This window comes from Ciconia boyciana, chromosome 4, assembly GCF_034638445.1.
Source record: "Ciconia boyciana chromosome 4, ASM3463844v1, whole genome shotgun sequence".
Taxonomy (NCBI): Eukaryota; Metazoa; Chordata; class Aves; order Ciconiiformes; family Ciconiidae; genus Ciconia; species Ciconia boyciana.
The window spans coordinates 51,393,699-51,414,981 of record NC_132937.1 but is presented as its reverse complement, the minus strand read 5'-3'; the positions used below and the strand labels follow the sequence as shown (position 1 = coordinate 51,414,981).

The following is a 21,283-nucleotide window of genomic DNA, read 5'->3' as shown; positions in this document are numbered from 1 at the left end:
AGATGGAAGAACACCATGCCTAGCCATAGTTGAAGAATGTGTCAGCACAAATTCTAACCCTGGAATAGATTAAAGAATTTAAATTAACTTTCTGCTTTGTAAGGAAGTTACCCTCTGTGCTTCATGAAAAGAGGTCCAGAAGCATGGTCTGTGACAATGAATAGCCTGGGGCAGAGAGATGTGGAGGTTATATGGGCTGACTCTATGTGCTGTTTAGACATACGGAAAGTCTTTTGACTTAGACAGTAATGGCATTTCTGTTATATAATGATAAATTCATTCAAAAAATTGAACCATAAGGGAATTATCTCTTCAGTTAAAAATACATGGTGTTGTCAAGTAAATAGTCACCCAAGCATTTGGCTTTTGAGGCCACAAAGTGTTATTCTGAAATTCTGTTTTATTTTTAAAATACAGTCTTTGGTCTACAAACCCTTTTCACTGAAGTAAGTACAAGTCCAGAAGGAAATACAATACCTCATTGGCTAGTTTTATGGTGTCACAGATATCCTTTCAGACCCTCGTTCCTATGGAGGAAGCAAAGCTGTAGCCAAAATGCAGTCATGATCTTGCCCTTTTTTTCCCTGGCATCTTGGCCTCATTCCCCAGGCGTCAAAGGAGTCATGTCTCCACGTATCATCTATAATGCACCCATCTCTCAGGGACTATCAGCAGCATATCCCCTAGGTAGCTTCAAGTGAAAATTCAATGTCACCAACACCTGGTGGTAGATGATAAAAATTTCCCTGTTCTTTTCCAGACTGTGCACACCTGGGACAGTAATGCAATTTTATTTGAGAGCTACTGGACTCCATTCGCTTCTCTGGGGTGGAAACACAGTGCAAGCCAATTGAGAAACCAGAAGCTGTGCCTGGAAGTGCCTGAACACAGGAGCTGAAGTTAATCTGCTTGTTAAAAGCAGGAAGTAAAATATGCCGCAGAAAGGGCTGGAGGGCTGCACTGGCACCTACAAAGCTGAGGGTGCAAGGCACAGGCAGCGCAGCCCTTCCCCGGGACCCTGCGCCCACCCCCAGCCGCAGCAGCGTTCTGAAATACCATCATATCACGGCACGCCGGGGACAGGGCACCGGCCCCAGCCCTGGGCTCGGGGACCTTGGCCCCTCTACAGCTGCCCAGCCTGCAGAGCTGCTGGGTGGCTGGAGAGTCCCAAGGCCTGACCATGAAGGCAACCCTGGAAACGAGCTGCACTGATGGCTACATCCAGCTCCTGGGGAAGACCTGTGAACAGCCAGTGCTGCAGTGTATTCCTCTTGGGATTTTAGAAGAGGCTATTGCCCACAGAAAGGGGTGATTAGAAGAGGCTGTTTCAGTTTGGATTTGGAGCTTTTGAGAAAGTTATTAGGAGGCATAGCACATTTTATTTGCACAAAACACATGGATGTCAAACAATAAACAAGAGGGATGGCTATCCTGAAAAGAAGGCTGTGCTAGAGTGATAGAGTAAGAGATACTTGAACAGAAAGACCCATGCAGGAGGGAAACTACAGCAGTTTAAATACAGGCAAATATTTCCATGATGGAATACTCATTACTCCTTTTTTAAACATCTTCCCAAAACTTGATTAAAGCAAGCAAAACTCATTTATGTTTTAGCTCTCATTTCCCTTTATGGCCTCGCATCCCTCAATCCTTCTTAATTATATTTTTTTTCCTTTTTTCTTCTTTTTTTTTCTTTTTTCTTCTTTTTTTTTTTGTCTTCTTTTTTTTTTTTCTTTTTTTTTTCATTTGTCAGCAAAGCAATCGATTATTCTACTTCGGATGGAAATTTTCAAATCAAAAGTTTGGATGAAAATATTTTTCCAGAAGGCAAAGTTTCCCCTCAAATAAGTGAAGTTTATCCACATGCAGAGGGCCTTCTTTCAGCAAGGCATGATGCCAGCCATCACGAGTCCTTTGAAAACTCAGTGAACAGACATTATGGACAGAGATAACTTTCCTCCTGAATGAACCAGCAATAATTACTTTCTTCTCTGGCCTCCTGTTTATGGAGTTCTCCTGACCTGTCCAGCTCTCCAGTACTGGTATCACCAGTAACTCTTTACAGGTTTCCAAGTTGCAGGCTGATGACATATTTGAAAAGCAAACTCTCTCTTTTCTTGTGATCTGACCCATTAGCCTCAGCACTGCTGGGCTGCATCTGAATAAGGGCTGAGCGTGGAGGCAGAACAAGAAGGGTCTTTTCACAGTAACAGAGGGTGAACCACTGACACCAACCAGGCACATCGGGGGAGCTCCTGCAGCCTCACATGACCCATGCATGAAGCAAATGTCAGAGCTGAGGCTCCTGGTCCACAGCAAGTAAAATGCAACCCCTGAAGATGATACAGGACATGACCCTGAGATGTAAAGCTTCACAGCATTTGTGCCAGATAGCCACTATTGATCGATTACCAAGAACGTTGTTTGAACTTTGCTTTCCATGTCATTATCCTTCACTGTCCCTCATTTTACTTCATCTCATCTTCCATAGCTAAGAGGACAGACCTTATTTTTCCTGCCACTTCACTAACATCTGAAGGGTAAGAGCTATAATTAAAATGTATGGCTATTTGCATCTAGATCAGAAATCGTTTTGAGGTAATTTTGTGCAGAAACAGCACTTGCTGTCTGTGATGAAGCTGAAATGTGAAGTACTCTCCTCTCTGACCCCGAATCTCCATTCCTAGAAAAGACATTTTAAAGAGCCCTTTAAAGGTAATTACACAATCCTCACACTGATGACAGAACATGTGGAAAAGTTGCTCAAAAAAGGAAACACCACCAGTTAAATACTGTTTCAGCCTCTTTTCTGTAGTTCACAGCCTAATTTTAGCCTGTTTCCAAATTATCTTTGATTACTATACATTTTTTCAAGAATGGATGAACAGGTCTCTCATGCGGTGCCACTGCGATATCTTTTGCTCACCCTTGCAGAGAATACCACAGGGGAAAGGCACAGTGGCAAGAGCTGCATGGTGGTCCGCAGGGAGCCTCAGGGAATAGATGCACTCCAGAGCATTGGAGTTGCTCTAGGTTACCGCCAGCACCTATGCCCAAACCAAACTGAGGTAAAAATCCAGGCCAGGGGCTGCTATTGAGTGATGGTGTCCAGCTCAAAAAATTGTATCTGGCCACTTCTATGCCAGCTTGATTGTTATCAGCATCACTTTTCTGAATTCTTATTCACTTGAAGAACTGATACTCTTTTTGCAGGCCCTGCTGCTGCAGCTGCTGATTTATCTTCCAAGACTTCCACAAGAAAAACATTAGGAGTGCTAAAAGGACAAATTCAGATCATAAATTGCTAATGTCAAATAGTATCAGTGTTTAGTAGGCCCTCATTTTTTTCTCACTTGTAGATGCAGGGATAAAAAAAGACAATATGACAATCACTGCTCTGCCCTGTTAAAAAAAAAAAAAAAGGAAAAAAAAAATTACCTTCCCCAATGGACAGCATTTACTTGCTGTTGTGAACCAATAATTGCAGATATGAGACAGTTAGGCATGTATTTTTTCTGTTAAGGATTTGTTTTTAAAATAATGAGCTGCAACAATTTAAATAGTGTCCCAAAGAAAAAGAAGCCAGACTTCTCTTGGAATAGGAGGTTGAGGGGCACAAATCAAAATACCTTCTTAGAAAATTGTGTTTGGAACTTGAAGTGACTTTTTAGTTAAGTAGAGAAGGTTTCTATTCCATGTCAGAAAACAACTTGAATTGTTTGGTGAAGTGCCACCTTGTGGCAAGCAGCAAACCCTGTTTGCGGCTGAAGGCCCTACATTGTGTAGTCCCTGCTTGGATGTGGGCGCAGCACAAGGGAATTTTACTGCGAGCAATCTTGAAGCCATGGTATAAGTAAAATACGGTTCCTAAGGAGACGTAAAATGGAAATTTCACCTTATTTTAAACAGGAGACTTTTGTTTTATGCTCATATTAAATGCAATTGCTTAGTAAGCATTATCAAGGGTGACTTTTTTTTGCCATATAAATTAATAAATAAGAAGTACAGATGATCTGTGTTATCCAAAGTCCAGTTGAAACCAGCATCTTCACTTTTGATTCATGCATGACATAATAATTCAATCACTCGATACTATTTGATTCTATTTCACTCTTTGTCTTTAACTATGTTGCTCATACTGAGAATCATTCCTATATATTGATTTGTAGAAGGTGATACAAAGAGACAAAATTCCTCTTGGAGGCCTTAGGTGCAACAATATTGTTTGGAGCTACTTTTTTTCTGGTATATTATCTGGTAGTCTAGAGAGAGATATTGTTTTTCCTGAAAACTTCAAGCTTAATAGCCTGAGACCATTTCAGCTACAACACAACTTTCAGCTTCTAAACAAACATTTTCTCTCCCTCCTCTCTCCTCCCTTGACATTTTTTTCTTTGGAAAAATTTTCTTCAGCACAAGGCCTTTTATCTATATCAGTAGTTTTCTCTCAACCTTTCTGAACTGAAGCAAAATAAAACTTAACAAGACTAGTAAACAGACAGGTTGTGTGGACCGCTTAAAATCCTCTTAGGCAGTCATCCTATCACCAATTCAGCCTCAAATTAAGGATGTTTAATTCTACAGCATTGCTTGTGTCTTCCCTTGCAGCTTCCTTTGCTTCAAGCAAAGGACCATGGGTCCCTGTTGTATTGATCAGGGGTACTGACTTCAGCAAGATACTAGTCCTATTCCTTGAAGACCTCTTACTAGTTATAAAATCCAAATCCATGCTTGACTGATTGCCAAAGGTCTTAAAGTCAGTTTCTATGTGCATGCAAACCTAACTTACTGTAAAATTACTGTTTAGATCCCCTCCTTTGCCTCCAGCATTTGAGGGGTGAAGGGGGAAAAGAGATGCACATAATTGAAATTGGCAGTGGCTTACCTTAGATACCTCTGGGCATTAAGGGGGGGATTGGCAGGATGACAAAAAACAATGCACACTATGCTCTATATTTAAAAATCTACACAGAAATCAATCCAAGGTTTATTTTAGTTGGAGTTGTGCTATTTTCATTCCCTCCAATGAGCAGCAAGAAGCAAATATTGTGAATGCCATTTCCCTTTCCCTTTACCATAAAACAGCACCTGAACAAAGCATCTGCTAAAGCCAGCACTTTCATTCTAAATTGGAGTTTAAATGAGATTTCAAGTTAAAATTCAGTTTTGAGAGAGGAGATCCATACATTTTGCTCCAAATTAATATTTTGAAAATAAACATCTCAGTTTTAATCAAGCTTCCTTGTCAAATTATTCTTTCGGTAGTCAAATGTTTAGCTGGGAGGCATTTTTTGGACAATAAAAAATATTAAGGTGACAAACTGAATACACTTCAGCAATAAATCTTGTTTTGGGAGTCATTCCAATTCTATGTCAACATAAAGCCATTATTAACCAGCGTTGCTTAGCCTTTCCACACATAGGAGAGGTGAAACTTCTGAGGTTAGAAATGTTTCTCTAAGTTACAAAAATAGTTCAGCTTTGTGTCCAAAGCAGATGTTAATGCAAGTTATGATTTTACTACCCACCATTTAAGAGGAACATAACTGGACAGCCTAATCGCGCACCAGCTTCCACTAAATTCTTCAATCTGTCTTTGAAAATATTTTTTTTCATGTAGAAATCCCAGTTTGCAAGGGAGATTTTTCCCCAGATGCTGCCTTTATTGTGGGCAGCCAACTTACAGAATCTTTTAAACTTCCAGGATATATGGTACATTTATTGAACAAACTATGCTACCTCATCTGACCAACTGCCTTTGCTGTTTTCACACTAGTATCACATTGGTGGCATAAGGTTTTCTGTTATAGGCTTGTTTGCAATGCTTTTTTATTCTTTACTGGAAAATTTTGCATGTGGGAATAGAAATTCATGTTACTGGAATGTAGGGGAAGAGGGAAGATATCATTACTGTGCTGTTTCACTTCCTCTCACCTTTCTTCAAATCTTAAAGTTCACAAGGTATTTCTGCAGGTTATCTTTATCCCTCTGTATGTTCTCTTTCAGTACTGTCCTAGGGGTGATGACTATCCACGCAGTGTGGTTTTGTGCAACATCTCTCTTGAAAGAATTAAATAGGCTGATTCAGTCTTTGTAATTCTGCTAGTAAAGGGCTATAGGGACTAGCCCTGTAGCTCTGGTACTTATTTTAGTACTGTATCATCATCTGTTGTGGTTTAGCCCCAGCCGGCAGCTAAGCACCACGCAGCCGCTCGCTCGCTCCCCCCCTGGTGGGATGGGGGAGAGAATCGGAAGAGCAAAAGTAAGGAAACTTGTGGGTTGAGATAAGAACAGTTTAATAATTGGAAATAACAACAACAACAACAACAACAACAATAATAATAACAAAAATTGTAATGAGAAGGAAAAAAAGAGAGCGAGAGAGGAACAAAACCCAGGGAAAAAACAAGTGATGCAACCACTCACCACCTGCCGACCAATGCCCAGCCAGTCCCCGAGCAGCAATCGCTGCCCCCCAGCCAACTCCCCCCAGTTTATATACTGAGCATGATGTTGTATGGTATGGAATAGCCGTTTGGTCAGTTTGGATCAACTGTCTTGGCTGTGCCCCCTCCCAGCTTCTTGTGCACCTGGCAGAGCATGGGAAGCTGAAAAGTCCTTGACTAGTGTAAACACCACTTAGCAACAACTAAACCATCAGTGTGTTATCAACATTATTCTCATACTAAATCCAAAACACAGCACTATACCAGCTACTAGGAAGAAAATTAACTCTATCTCAGCCAAAACCAGGACATCATCTCTCCTCTAGTTAACTCGCTTCCCGGTCTGCAGATCCTATTCCAATTCCTAACTTTTCAGGCTTAAGCACATGGCACTTTATTAAAGGCTTCAGCGTCAATATAATTCCTAAATAAAACCTTTGAATTATCTTTTCAAAGAAAGCTATTAAGCTAGCTAGCATGGTCTAACTTTGATAAATCTGTGCTGTATTTGATTCCAATTGTATTTTCATGGTTTGTTTTGGAGACTGTCATGCTATTGAGTCTAAATTAATACGCTTGTAGTTGCACAGAACATTTCTACTTTCTCTTCCCCATAAAATACTGCTGCTCTCAATTGCACAATACTTCGGCTGACCTGATAAAATTATTCAAACACCTTACAGATGGACTTACAGTTTCGTATATAATTTTTAGGTTCTTGGATGGAAATTACCTGCTGTCTTGATGCAGATATATTGTTTAACTTCTGTCTTATAATTCTTGCAAGGAAAAGGCAATTTCTGTCTCTCATTCCATAAGTCTTTGACTCTTCCTGTACAAGACCAGCATAGTTCATCTTACTGAAAATGGAGGTTGACTATCACTGACATAGGAAAATGTACCTGGATAGTGCTAATCTTGACTCTGCATTTATTGCATTTTCATTTATATGGTCAAAGAACCTTTTCAATATTTCATTTCCAGAAAGCTTTGGCAGCTTTCTTTTTATTTCTAAAATTCCTGACCTGTTCCTTTTCTCTCTTGCATATTCTCAAAACCTCTGTTCATTTAATATTGTCTGGAGAGAATCTGAGTTACTGTTTGAATTCACTGGTTACTGTCTACTAATTTGCTTTTTATAAGAAATAAATTTCAAACGCCAAACTTAGATACTGTTAGAGAGCTAAGAAGGCAAATAACCATAAAAAATCATTAACATCCCCAGTTGTAGAGGACACCTAAGAGGCCTAAAAATATTTTTTCTTTTTTTTCTTTTTTTTCTTTTTTTTTTTTTTTTTTGTGATACAGTCACTGCAATCTAAGTCAAAACAATAGCAATATGACATTTTATTAGGCCAATAACTATTTGTGGAAAAAGGGTCTGTCACCAATTGTATACATGGATTTTGGTTCCCTTAGCATCATTATCAACGCTTATTCAGCAATCTCCAAATTTTACACGAATTACACAGTTCTAATTTGTGTGAGAATTTCTGTCTGTCAACACTGTAGAGATCTCTGCTTATATCCAAATCTGAGGCTCCTTTCAGTTTTTCCTTAATGGTGCCAACCCTTTGCTACCTATGTCACAGTTCCTTTTGGCATGGTTATCAGTTCAACATGAACTTAGCTCTATTTTCTTATCATTTCCAGATATCCTTTACAGCTGTCTTATACAACCCTTATATGAATAAACCTTCATGAGAAGAACAGTCATGGGGAGAAGTGACATCACATGCTTCATAATTGCTGCACCTAGGACTTCTCCGTTAGCAGTTTTTTCCAGCTTTTCAGTTCCTTTCTTCTCTTCATTGACTTCTGCTACCTGTTCTTGCCTGCATATAACAAGTGAAAGCCTATAGTTATCACACACTCAATTTTCTAGTGTTTATTTATTTTTCTTAATTTTCTCATAATGCTGGCCATTTCAGATTTCAAACCAAAACCAGTTTTTCCCCATCAGATTAGCTCAGGAACAAACACCAAGCGGCTTCAATGAACAGCAGGAACTTTTTTCCACACCCAGACATAGTTCAGAGTACTGCAAATAGTGACCAGAGAAAGAAGGACTTGTGAGACTCTTATCAAGAATGGGTCACACACACAGTTCTCCACTTTCCTTCCCCTTCTAATTCCTGTGCTTGCTGTTCCTTTTCTTTTTAAGTCTGTTATAAAAATCTACCTTGCTTCCTTCATTTATGGGTGGCAGCTGTAACTAACAGGCAGGTCTCCTCATTCTCTGACCCACAAGACTTATGGCCTGCTCAAAACGTGAGTGTATGCTTTTGCTTTAAGGATTGAATGGCTTTAATGGCTAACGTCCTCTTCACAAGATCTGATTTTGCTATGCCATTTTCCTTCTGTGATCAAGCTTCTGTATGCTTCTTTTCATCCACTGAAGTAAAAACACTTTACAAAAGAAATTCTGTTATCTTCATTTTATAAATGATTCAGATGAGTCACAGAGGTAAAAATATGCTAAGAACATTCAGCAGGTCCGTAACAGAGCTAAGAATAAAATCCAGGTCTCTTGACCCCAATCCAAAGTACATTGGATCACCCTGCTTTAATCCATTGAAATGACTAAAGTGGATGACTTGTTAAGTTGCTACTCAGTACAAGCAAGAATGGCAGAAACAGGCATTTAAGTTGAAATCCAAGCTGCTGCTTGTGTACCTGAAATGCTGATTGGCTAGACTGTAGGTAAAACCAAGAGCGCAACCCAAAAGACCTTTGTCTAATTTACTTTTGTGCTGTGAGTGCCACAGGTGAAAGTTTTCTTCCTAAATATCAGTTATGTGTGTAAATTTTTGTTGTTGTCCATGCCCCATGCTTGGTAAGATGGGTTAAGATGATAACTCATCTTCCACTCGCCTAGCCAAGAGTACTTGTCTTCCTATTTACATCATCCTCAATGTATAAATTACGTATCTCTGTGCAACTGAGTAAATGTGCTTTGAGCACACCTGGTACTCACTGAAACCACTGAGGTTAACACAGCACGTAGAAGGCATGGCTGGAAGGAGGAGATAAATGATGCCTGCTTTTGCCTAATAACTTAATGTCTAGGAGAGCTGCCTCAGACTGAAGGAGCTCAATCCAAATTACTTGCCATTTCTATTGAAGCTGGGGTCAGAGAGACAAGAGACAGCTTGACTTTATAGTCTGACAATTAGAGGGTTGAGTACATGATGTGGGATTCAGTAGTCTGAACCCAGGAACATCTCTGTATGTCAGCTAATAACTGCTAATTTAGATTTGATAAGCCATCATAGGAAGACAATCAGATTATTTATTGGTAACCAGTTATGATGAGATAGAAGGTGAGTCTTGAAGCCAGATTCCTCAAGCCCTGCCTCAGGCTGTGAAGGCAGGTGTCAGTTTGTTGCTCTCCTTTTGGCTCATGTTGAATAAATTAAACAGCAGTTGCATATGGCTATTTTTCCAAGTCTGTTCTACAGTCTGATGCCTAGGGCCTTCTCTCAAAGTACAAGAGATACAGGTTTAAATTCCTGCAGGAAAGAATTGAAGCAAGGTTTCTCATTGCAGGGGAGAATGCCCTGCCATGGGGATAGTGGGAGAGAGAAAGAGAGTGAGAGTGAAAAATCAAAATGAAAATAAAACAAAGGCTGCTGCCAGCTATCCTTTCAAATGGATGTCCCCTTCAGGCTGCTGTATTTGAACATACAGCTGAAGTGTCCAAATGCTGGAGTGGCTTCTCGGTGGTGAATCTCTTTTCACAGATCCAGCTAAAAGCAGCAATAAGATCAAAACTATGTTCTGTGAATAAAGTTGGATTTCAAAAACACTGCTCACCTCAGAATTCCCTTGTAGCTCTCTGCCTGGCACGCTGGCTGTTTTGAAACACATTCCCACTCACCTAGCAAAGGTGTCTACTTGTATTTTGGATTCTGCTTCTGTCCCATTCTAGACTTGACCTTTTCAGAAAAGTACCTCGTAAAAGTATTCTGGGTATAAAGGCTAGGTGAAGTCAGATGACATTGGCAATTTGACTAAATTTTACCAGATTTTAGAGAAATATGCATGAAAAAGGCTTGCAGGTGAGCCCCGAAGAGTTAGTTGAATTCTATTAAAATCAACACAGAATTAGCGTTGTAAAGGTGACTTATTGATGCCTAGGTGTGATGAAACAGGTGAAGCCTGAAGCAAACATATCAAGACAGCTGACAGTTTATGCTCTTTATTTTAAAGCAGATGGATGACCACCATTTACAAAATACAGCAAAATAAACAGTTTCAGTCAGATGCAAAAAAGTGCTGTCTCTTCAAACAACAGACTGGCTCGGTGTTGGTATGCCATCATAATCATCTGAGTAATGCTGATACTGGTCAGTAAGAAGAGGCTGATGCAACTCATCCTTATTTTTCTTGGCACGTACAATACATGCAGCAGCAGCGAAGATAATTGCAACAAGAACCAGTGCAGTCACTATTGCGATAGTTATCATCTCTGTGACACGGAGAGCCCTACCTAGAAGAAGGAGACCAAAAGGGAAAGTTATTAAAAGTAAATGTCAAGTATATGGATAAACATCAGAGGGACAGACCGAAGCTCAGTATCTCTCATTATTCAATGAGTCATGAAGCAGAACTAGTTTAAATTTTGGTTGATACTATTTGTTCCAAAATGTGAGAAAATTTCAGTCTCTCTTGTCACACTCTAAAAACAGTCCTGGACCTTTTTTCTGCTATCTGGTTTGTGAGGGATTTGCATTCTTTGTAGTGATTTAATGAAGGCACATGATATAGGAATAAGGACCTTCTGCAAGGTTTAGATCCAAATAAGAACTTCTCCAAAATTTGAAGTGGATGGTGGGAGCTTCATGCAGGAACAATCTATAATCAGTAGCTATTAGCTGTACTAAATCCCAAACACAACTGATTTGGAAAGCCCAGCAAGAAAAAAGAAATAGACCTTTACAAAGGTATTAAATATTGTTTATGAAATTTGAACCAACTTTGTTATATGATGCATAAACTTAAAGGGAGAAAGACATGATGAGAAAAAAAGAGGCAGCATATAGGTTGGACAGTTTACCTGGCCACTCGACTTCGTAGCTGTATCCCAGGTTTTCTGGTGCAGTAACAAACATTTCATTATTGGTAACTGGAGGCCAGAAAGGCACCATATTGTACTGTCGGTTATGTCCAATAGGGGCATTCTCCAGTGGATATGTTGAGATATCTAAATTTGAAAGTCAAATCACACTTCTGTAAATAAAATCAAAGTAATTTACACTACTTCATTTTTTTTCCAACAGTGACTCAAGGTTTTGAGTACCTCCATTTTTTTTTCCTAACCTAAATTAATCTAGGATTGGTTTTCCAGTATAACAGAGCCAGAATGGAGGGCTCTGCTCTGTCCAAAAGCAAGACCACTAATGATATCTCTGTTTTTTAACAGAAACCACCAGTAAATTGTAAAACTTTCAGCCTGTGTTGGGCTTTTCATTTCTTCTCACATGGAAAAGGAGAAATATGTATATATGGAGGACTTGGAAAACCTTTTTGCTACAATCTGGCTTTGTCTGATTATAACAGTGATGAAGAGCTCTCTCATGCATTTCAGGAGGGCAGTTGATATGAACTCCAGTGGAATTTTTTTGCAATGTTATAGTAGATCAGGAGAAAGTCAGCCGAAGCAAAAAAAAAAAAAAAAGAAAAAAAAGTCTATCTTGGTAAGATAGTGCAAAAGCTTGTGACAGGTCATGTAAGTACCACAAGGGGATACAATTGCTCTTTGATAGTTGACATGGGAAAAATACATGAGGCAAGTTGTGGAAGCTGCACAAAGGAGTCTCAGTTGTGCAACAACTGTCCTCTGCAGAAGCAGCTGTCTTCGGTGGAAGAAGGACGAGGGGGCTGGATTGTCCTAAGACGAATACAGTCACAGCTTTGTGCAGACTAATGCACAGATATTGGGGTTACACAGAATTCTCTGCCTAGTTCACTGATGCCAGTCTCCTTCCTTCTTTATTTCTTTTGTTCTTCTTTCCTTGCAGTTCCTTCTTTCTGTCCTTCCTTCCTCCCTCTCCTTCACTTCCTCCCTTACTCCTTTTCTCTCTTCTTTTCAGAGTTAAAGAAGCAGGGCAGCAACAGTGACCATCCTTTGAAAGGATATGGAAATGGTTATGGAATGCTGGTAGTAAATCACAAAGGTGGTCAAAATGAATCGTGAGGGTGTGCATGGCATCTGATCTTGTTTGACAAGAAGAAACATAGATATTTACAGCACACAATGACAGAATGTCCATGAAGTGTTTGGACCTTCCATGGTTACACTGTCTTTGCTCTGCGGAGACAATGTATTTGTACATTTTGTTTTCCTGAATTGTGCCTGGTATCTCTGGCCAAGTCCCAGTGATTTGAAAATGGATGTCAGTGGGGTGAGGAAGGGAGCTTGCTTGCTATTACTTTGTCTTTGTTAACTATACTACCTGTTAAAATTCCAGTCCTCTCTCCTAAGCTTAGGGGCATCTTGTTGTCCCACATGGAGCAGCTGAGCTCCTGTGACTACAAAGACTGACAACTACCCATCCCACCTCTGTCCATGAGCACATCTTACCTGCAGAATACCTTCTCAGCCACTCATCAAAAACAGCATCTGTAAATGTGTGCAGGAGGACAAAAATGGGATCATTTGGTGATAAATGAGTTTGCCCTCCTGTTCCATTCAAAAATAGATGAGCCAAGTTGTGAAGACTTCGAACGGCTGGGTCGTATTTCCCTGAAGGATCACTGTACCCTGAATATACAAACAAAGAAGAACACAAAAAATCCCAGTGAAGGTTTTGTTTGGAAGCTGCAGTCCAAGCTGGATACTTTTTTTTCTGAAAGGCTGTCATGTTATTGTGTTGCCTTTCTTAACATAAATGAGCAGCAAATTCTCTCCCTACTGGTATTTGAGAAATGTCCCTAGCATGCATAATTTGCAGATTAAAATAGCCTTTACAAAAGAATGCTGAGAATGTGGAGTGCAAAGCTCTTGGGATCTAATGCAAAAATGGCCAAAATAAACCACATCATAGCATGAAAATAAGGGTATATATTTGGGACCTACATATCTTTCAGCATAACTGAAATAATTGCATGTGTTTTCTAACTGCTGACTTAAGTGTGTATATGTTGCCATCTGTTCTAATGAGCCAGCTGTTATGTTTCCACACATCATTTCCATGCTTACTGCAACACATCTCAGAAAGCTTCACATGCTCTGTTTTTTTCAGTGAAGATACCCTATGTAACTCTGTTAGTGCTCAACACCTTGTAACTCTCATGTCAGGTGTCAGGATCTGAAGCATCATGAAAACCTCCTGTTTTCAAGCTCTGGCCAAACTGTCCAGAGAAGGGTCTGTACAGTTAATTGGCTAAAGCCATGTTTAGATACCTAGATATTGATAACCATTTGTGAAATGTGGTAAGTATCCAAAACTTTCCTATATACTTAAAAGTTTGGTGCAGATTCTTGGTTTTGTTCTCCAAGAGAAAGCAAATGGAGCAGATCTTCCCCTTCGTAGGACTTAAGCCTCTTCAAAAGAGCCAGAGGATCTACGGGAGGTCTGTCAGGGATCTGAACTTAGTAATCTTTTCTCATGAATCCTAGTCTTTCCTGTCAAGAACTCAGGATTATTAAAGTGAAGAAGCAGCTGGCAGTACACTGGCTGAACAGCATGGGCTGCTTTCTTTAGACTGGTTTCTGTGTTAGGGGGTGTGTATTCAGATGCCAGTGACTGAAAATTTCATTTTAAATGTGTAGAGCTTAGAGAAGAACAGAGTTAAATGGCCCAGAGAGAAGGACTAACATGTCTAGCAGTAAATCCTGTACCCAGACTTCAATTTCTACTTCAATACCATTTCATTAAGTCTACCAAGGCTTACAATTTGTTTTGCTTTCTTTTGTTTGTTTTAATTCAGATACAAGAGTAACTTCTCTGAGCACTTTTTTGCCTCCTTTAAGGATGCAGTTGCATCAATCTGCAGGCAAGGGCTCTCTGTTTTCAGGAATGGCAACCTATTACTAGGTCGCAAGGACTTGATCTCAGCTAGTTTCTACTTAGAACACCAGTGACAGACTTTTGAGGCTCTTACACATTTAAAGAGCTGACATAAGCTATAAAGTACTTTACCCAGAGCCTTTTCCCCCTTAATACTAAGCTAATACTTAATGCTAAAAACAATGTGTTCTTAGTGTCCAATAGACTGTCTCCAAACTCATACTTCCAACAGGAAAAATGGCAAGCCTGCTCCCTTGACTTATTTGGAGTTGTTCCAGGTCCTTTGATTTGCCATGTTTACCTTCTACTGTGTTACGGAAACTGTCTGTTGAATTGGAATAGAAAGGAGGAGTGTCAAATACACCAACTTCCAAACACTGAGCAACGTCCTCGGGCTCTGGGAGACGCTGTACCATAGGCCGTGCAACATTTCCAGCAGGATTTCTTCGAATGGGACCACCCTCAGTGCCTGGGGGTGGAGAGAAGAGAGAAAAGAATACTGATGCAAAACAGTAGGCCACAGAATGCATCCTTCTAATGACTGAACCATGGCGGAAAAAAAATTCCTCGCAAATGACACTTAAACTGAACGAATGGGTCAGTTCCTCATGTCAGGCAAAGAATCTGAATCTTCATGGTGTCCTGTGTGCTGGACCTTTTTCACCAGGATTTAAAAAAGCATCTAGAAGCCTCTTACTGAAATTTGTGGTTCTGTAAGGGCTTTGGGAAAATTTTCTATAGTTTTTCAATGTGATTTCTTAATGAGACGTGGGACAAAAGTTTCAAGGATGTCCTGACAGAGTATCTGGGGAAAGGACTGTAGCTGATTATGTAGGTGACTAACCCAATATTGTGTTTTTTCCCTATTTTTCCCCCTATTTCCATGAAGATGCTGAGTTGTGGCTTGAAGGTGATGAATATACAAGAATCTTGCTGGGATTTTTTAGCTCTTGTGGCTGAGGTAGATGTGTTAGGATTCAATATTCTTCACATTCAAAACATGCTCCACATAGTTAACACAGGGATTTATTAGATGTTCTCCTTTTAGAAGCAGAATGCAATAAAGGTGGTAAGTGGAGTGGTCAGAAGAAAACTTAAGCTTCAGTTAAGAAATGACACTGCCAGATTTAATTATTTATGGCACAGGAGATGAATAGGTACTGCATAAGAAGGGAAGTCAAAGCTCTCCCTCTGCTACAAGCTCCTGATCAAATTTTGAACTGCTTGGTGCCTCAGTGCAAGGCAGATGATAAGTATGTACTGTGCCAGAAGACTGATGAAACTTGCATCAAGAATATTCAAAAACCACTTTAAGACATTTTGGCTGGGAAAAGCCATTGCAATGTAAAGTATATTTCTTTATTATTGAAAGGATTTCCTCTCCAAATGTCTGCCAGCAGTTATACTTACTGTTACAGATGGTTCCCAAAGTTTCATAGTCTTCTATATTTTCACATAGCACTCGCCACTGAGAGAAGATCGAGTTCTGGCTGATAAGGGAGACATCAAAATTGCTTCTAGCTCCCATCAAGTCATCTGAGCAGATATCACAAGTGTTTTGTCCTGTTGCAAAGTTCCAGTAGGGCAGTCCAAAAGTGGGGTCCTGCAGCATGTTCTAAACCACATAAATATGGTGTTAATATATGTGTGCCCCAAACAGCTATAATATTTACTGCCAGAAGGATGTTAAAAAACAGTTAAATACATCTTAGTAAGAGTCAGAGTCCTGCCTCATGGAGGGGAGGAAATCTATGGAAAATCTATGAAATCTATATAAAAGCTTTTGGTAGTTTTTGACATTGATGCCTTTGTTCAACAGAATAGATAGTTGGACTATTGCATTGAGTCATGGATCTCCCTCATTAATAAGACAGTACTTCTTCCATGAAACCATATTGGGAGTAGTAAGAAACATCACTTAATACTGATACCCCATTTTTCCAAATATTTTTCATGGTCTGTCAACAACAGCAGCATTTGTAGCACGCAGAATAACTAAGCCAACTGTGGAACAACTACGCAGATGGTAAAGCAAGGAAAAGGGATACCGGCCCTTCAAATTGTCATTGTTTGGTTTAGTATGGGTTGGAGTTGAACAGTTCCAGAGTGTGTCCTGACTTCCAATATTTATATACCAGGAGGTGTTGGCCAGCCAAATTAGCTTAACTAATCATCAAGTTTACTAACATAAATAGGAATATATATTAAATCACCAAGAGCTAGAACTGCTTAGGGCTTCCACACAATGAAATGCCACTGATGTCAAATGTGAGGTTTTGAAAGGATTTTTTGCTTCACCCTGTTGCAGATCCATTGAAGCTAGTGGAAACACTTGAAGTTATTTCAAAGACTATTTAATCCTAACCTTGAAAACTTAATACTCTCTTCTTTAAGAAGGATGATGGTCCATAAAATAATGTATTCCTTTTATGAATAGGTCTGCACATGGAAAGGGAAACAAGAGAATCACTGATTTATGGAACAAAGTGTAACAAAGCACTAATTTCTGTAACCAGTTACGCTAATTATACAAATAAAATGTGATTCTGAATCCCCAAGCCATTTCTGTAATACTTTTCTTTAGAATTTCTGCTGCTTTGATTAGTCTAACTTAGTCAAGAATCAGGGCCTTGATATTAAAAATAATACTGGCAGTAAGTTTTGTTGGTCCAATAAAATGCCTTCTATGGATATATCTAGAATTTGTATCTATTTTTACAGGAGATTTTTATGTAACTTTTACATTTTTCGTTACTCTGATTGAAATATTATTTTCAGCATCTCTATAACAATGACAGTAAAACCTAAATACACTCTATTAAGTTTAGTATACCTAATGAGTTACTGAAATTGAAGCAGAATTATTTCAATGCATAGGAAGAACTGCTATGATTTTTGCCTATTGGAATACGGGGAGAAGTTCTGTAGCTGTACAAAACATAGCATGAACACATGGCTCAGCATTAACGCAAACTTTACCTGCATGTCTCTTTCAAGCTGCAGTAGATGGTACCTATGCCACGTGACAAAAGCTGGTCCCTCATGAGAGAAATCAATTCCCCCAAAGCTCTGCTGCCCTGCACCAAGGAAAGTCTTCCTGACAGAATAATAATGAGACCACACAAAGTAGTTATAAATGGAGATATTCTCAAATTGTGGTGTGTTGCCATCTGGTCCAAATATTTCCTCACGTCTTCGTGTGGCAATAACAATGTCAGGATGGATTGTCACCTTGGCTTGGTGTAAGGCATTCACAAAATACCTCCTCTCTTCTGCACTCAGATCCAAAAGATTCCTCCTGACTGTGAGGATACAGAAAAAGCAAGTTACCAAAGTAATAGGCACTCAAGGCTGATCTCACAAGACTAATTTATTTTGCTCCTAATAATTCTGGGCAAGTCCCTTTTTCTTCAAGCATTCATCCATTTTTTTACTGGGGCAATTCAGAGAGTACTGAGCATAAATAGAAAATGTTATTTAATATCAGAAAGGTTGAGCTGAATAAAAATAAAGTGCAAAACCTTGTGGTTTTAGTGTTTTTAGAAGTGTTGTTACAGATTATCCTTCCATCCTATCAGAGAAATGACAAAGACAGTTCTTTGTCACACAAACCTTTCAGAACTTCATCCCATATACTTAAGGTTTCCTGTCGTATTACTTTACAAGAAAAGAATACTATATAGCAATTTATAATAATCAGAAGCTCTACCACCTGACAATTTAGTGAAGAAGTACATTGTTTATGCTTGAACCTTTGTAGGAAAAATGGCAGATTCACCAGTGAATTGTGAATTTCACACAGTACAACATCTCTCTTTAATGTCACTACCTTCTAGTATTAACAACAGCCATATATTAGTCCTTTTTAGCAGTTATATCTCAAAACCATTTAAAAATATCATTTTCTGCAAACAGACAGTGAAACTAGGAAGAAAATTGAGTTGTTGAAATACCAGTATATCAGCAAGAGGAACAGAGCCCACATCACCTCAGTCCCAGTCCAGCACTCTTTCACCTGGACTCAGAAGATTTCAGGTTAAGTTTAGACTAAGACATGGGTAGATGTCCTCACAGGTATTCTTCAACATGCACTCATTTTCATTATAAAAAATACTGCAAAGTCCATAATTGCCCAAATGAGTGATAGAGTATGTTCAGATGAGAAGCAACAGGTCTTCAGCATGAATCAATATGAAGAATAAAAGTGAATTACTTTTCACTATATAAAGTTGGTTCAGTGGGGGATATTTTGGCTTCACTGAAGTTTATAGAAACACTTTTATGAAGCATGAATTTCATCCAAGGACTCTGTATGCTGAAACATGCTTTTCTGTTTTGCAGAACTGAACTGATATGCTAGCCCTGGTCACTGAAGGGTTTTTTGTTGTTGATTTTAGGTAGCGCACTAAAAATATCCATCTAATTTTCATTTACATAGACATCTTAACCTTTTTATTTTTCAGAATATGTGCCTGAACCACAATAAAAAATTCAGACTATTATTAAAATTAGGCATGCATTTAGAAGATATGAAGGCACTAAACTGCATTTTACAGATATTTTATATGGCTATGCCAGCAGTAATCCAATAATTGTTTCTAAAGTCTGAGCAGCTGGGGCCAGCTCTATGGATGGACAAAAGAGGTGACCTCCATGTGGAAACTTAAAGCATAATAAGAAGCTAATTTCCTCTATTTAAACTCATGTTGTCATGCATGATAAATCTGATTTGCTTAGCATTTTACTGAGTTGTAAAGGATTTAATAAGCAAGAAAAGTAAAAAATGCTCCTGTATACCCTAGAAAATCAGCTAAAAATGCTTTTTGTCTATCTCCAGATTTACTTTGCTAAGTTAGTGTGTGTTAACATTTATTTCTTTGTTATTTTTCAGAGTTATCATCATTGTTAATGAGAGCAGGCCAGAGCATCAGACGGTGCAACCTGGCTTAGCAGATCCAATTCATGTGTCATACTTTCTGTTTTCTAGTTTGCTTCTTGGAGCTCAAAGGATAAATAAAATCCTAAGGTCTTTCCCACAGCCCTCAATAAGTTGTTTTTAAGGAATCTTATTGTTAAGATTTTGAATTCGTAAGCGGTCCTTTGTTAACCCTTGCTGGAACATGCACTCACATTTGTGGAGCATTTCCTATCTAGTGAAAATAATGGCAGTGCTGATTTCTGTTTTTGCAAGAGGCACTGCACATTTGTGCTAGAGACCTGGTGTTTCTCATGTCAACAGAACCCATCATTCATTTGAGGGATTATAGATTTTACAGGATTTCAATAACACATTTAAACTTTCACTAATAAAGACTGAAATTTTGTTCATTCAGATGTTTTTGACTTGAGGACAAGGATCTGTCCCCAAGCCTGCTTGTCTTTTTCAATTAACCTGCAATATACAGCATTTTTTCAGTCCTACAAGGATTTCATAACCGCTTCAAAAAATTTTAGACATCTGTTTACTGATATTCTGGACTAAACTGAAACTGGAGAACTCTCAGAAAGGCCCACCAGTCCCTGTACTGATTCATCTGAACAGCTGATAGTCATGAGTTAAGGTTTTTAAAGACATTGACAGCAACTAGGTAAGTAAAAATTTACAAGGCCAGGTACATAGTTTAGAAATGTATCAAGAGATTTTGAATCAAAAGAGCTGCTGTCACACTTAAAGTAGTTGCAGGGTATTAAACATGATATCTAGACATGTATTATTCCCAGACATACTCACAAACACACATATATGTTGTTGTGGTTTAACCCCAGCCAGCATCTAAGCAACTATATACATTGTTTTACTCTTAAATAATTCCAAATAATACAATTTTTTCAACTTAGATGTTCTATTCTTTAATGGACTTGGTCCTTGGTCCCAAAGCCTACAGGTTTTGTTTCTTCCTTTTATTGGGTAGTAAAGGTAGGTGCTTGGTACATCTGGCGGCTGCCTTAATAATCCCTATGGCAATGTACATTTGCTAAATAAATATAAGGGACATTCTATATTTTAAAGAAAAGAAATACGGTAAGTACATTTAGAAGCAAGCACTACCAACAGGCAACTTTCATGTCATATTTCTGATGGTCTTACCTATATTGATTTGTCGGCTACAGGTAGGTCCAGTCCAGCCGGGGCGACATGACCCACAGTTGTAACCAGAGAAGTTACCGTTGCATCGGCAGGTTTGGTTGAAGAAGCGTATGGGCCATTGCTCACGGTCATCCCGCCCATCATGGATGTACTGCGGGCCATGGGGTCGCGAATCGACAGTCACCTGTACACACCGGCCCCTCCCCGTAGAAACACCACACCGGTCAGTACCTGGCCCGAACACAGGGAAATAGTCTGGACAACACATGCCGCTCCTCAGAGACTCAACGGTAGCACACTGGCGAGGGAACTGAGCTCCAGCTTGGCCGAGCATGCTAAGAAGCAGTGGCAGGGAAAGGAGCAGCAGCATGGGGAGCTGCATGACGGCGGGATCCAGCACAACCGGCTCCTTCCGAAAGCCGGCGGTCCACACACGCTGACTTCTCCTCTCCTGAGATGGGACACCCAGCTCCCTCTACAGAGAGAGAGAGAGAAAGAAAGAGAGAAAGAGAAAAGAACAAAAACAAGTTATACAAACCTCCAGGCTCCCCCTTCCAGCCCAGAAAGTGCCTCCAAACCGTGCACTTCAATACTCTAACTGGAAAAGCAAGAACTCTAACTACAGACACTAAAGTTCTTTCCTCTCATTATCTGCAGAAAAGATAGTAACTACCTAGAGCTATATTTGCTCATTGACTTCTAAGTGCTTCCCAAATGTTCATTCATGTTGTACA

At 39.4% G+C, this 21,283-nt stretch overlaps 1 protein-coding gene across 1 annotated transcript; it reads right to left on the bottom strand.

Moving 5' to 3' along the window:
• Positions 1–10,732: 10,732 nt before the first annotated feature.
• TYRP1 (tyrosinase related protein 1) lies at positions 10,733–20,931 on the bottom strand. Its single transcript, XM_072859410.1, has 7 exons — positions 20,550–20,931; positions 17,441–17,763; positions 15,872–16,076; positions 14,763–14,930; positions 13,033–13,212; positions 11,506–11,652; positions 10,733–10,938 (listed from the first exon to the last, which is right to left on the bottom strand). Exons 1-7 carry the CDS (start codon positions 20,929–20,931, stop codon positions 10,733–10,735), a joined length of 1,611 nt encoding a protein of 536 aa, XP_072715511.1.
• Positions 20,932–21,283: the final 352 nt, after the last annotated feature.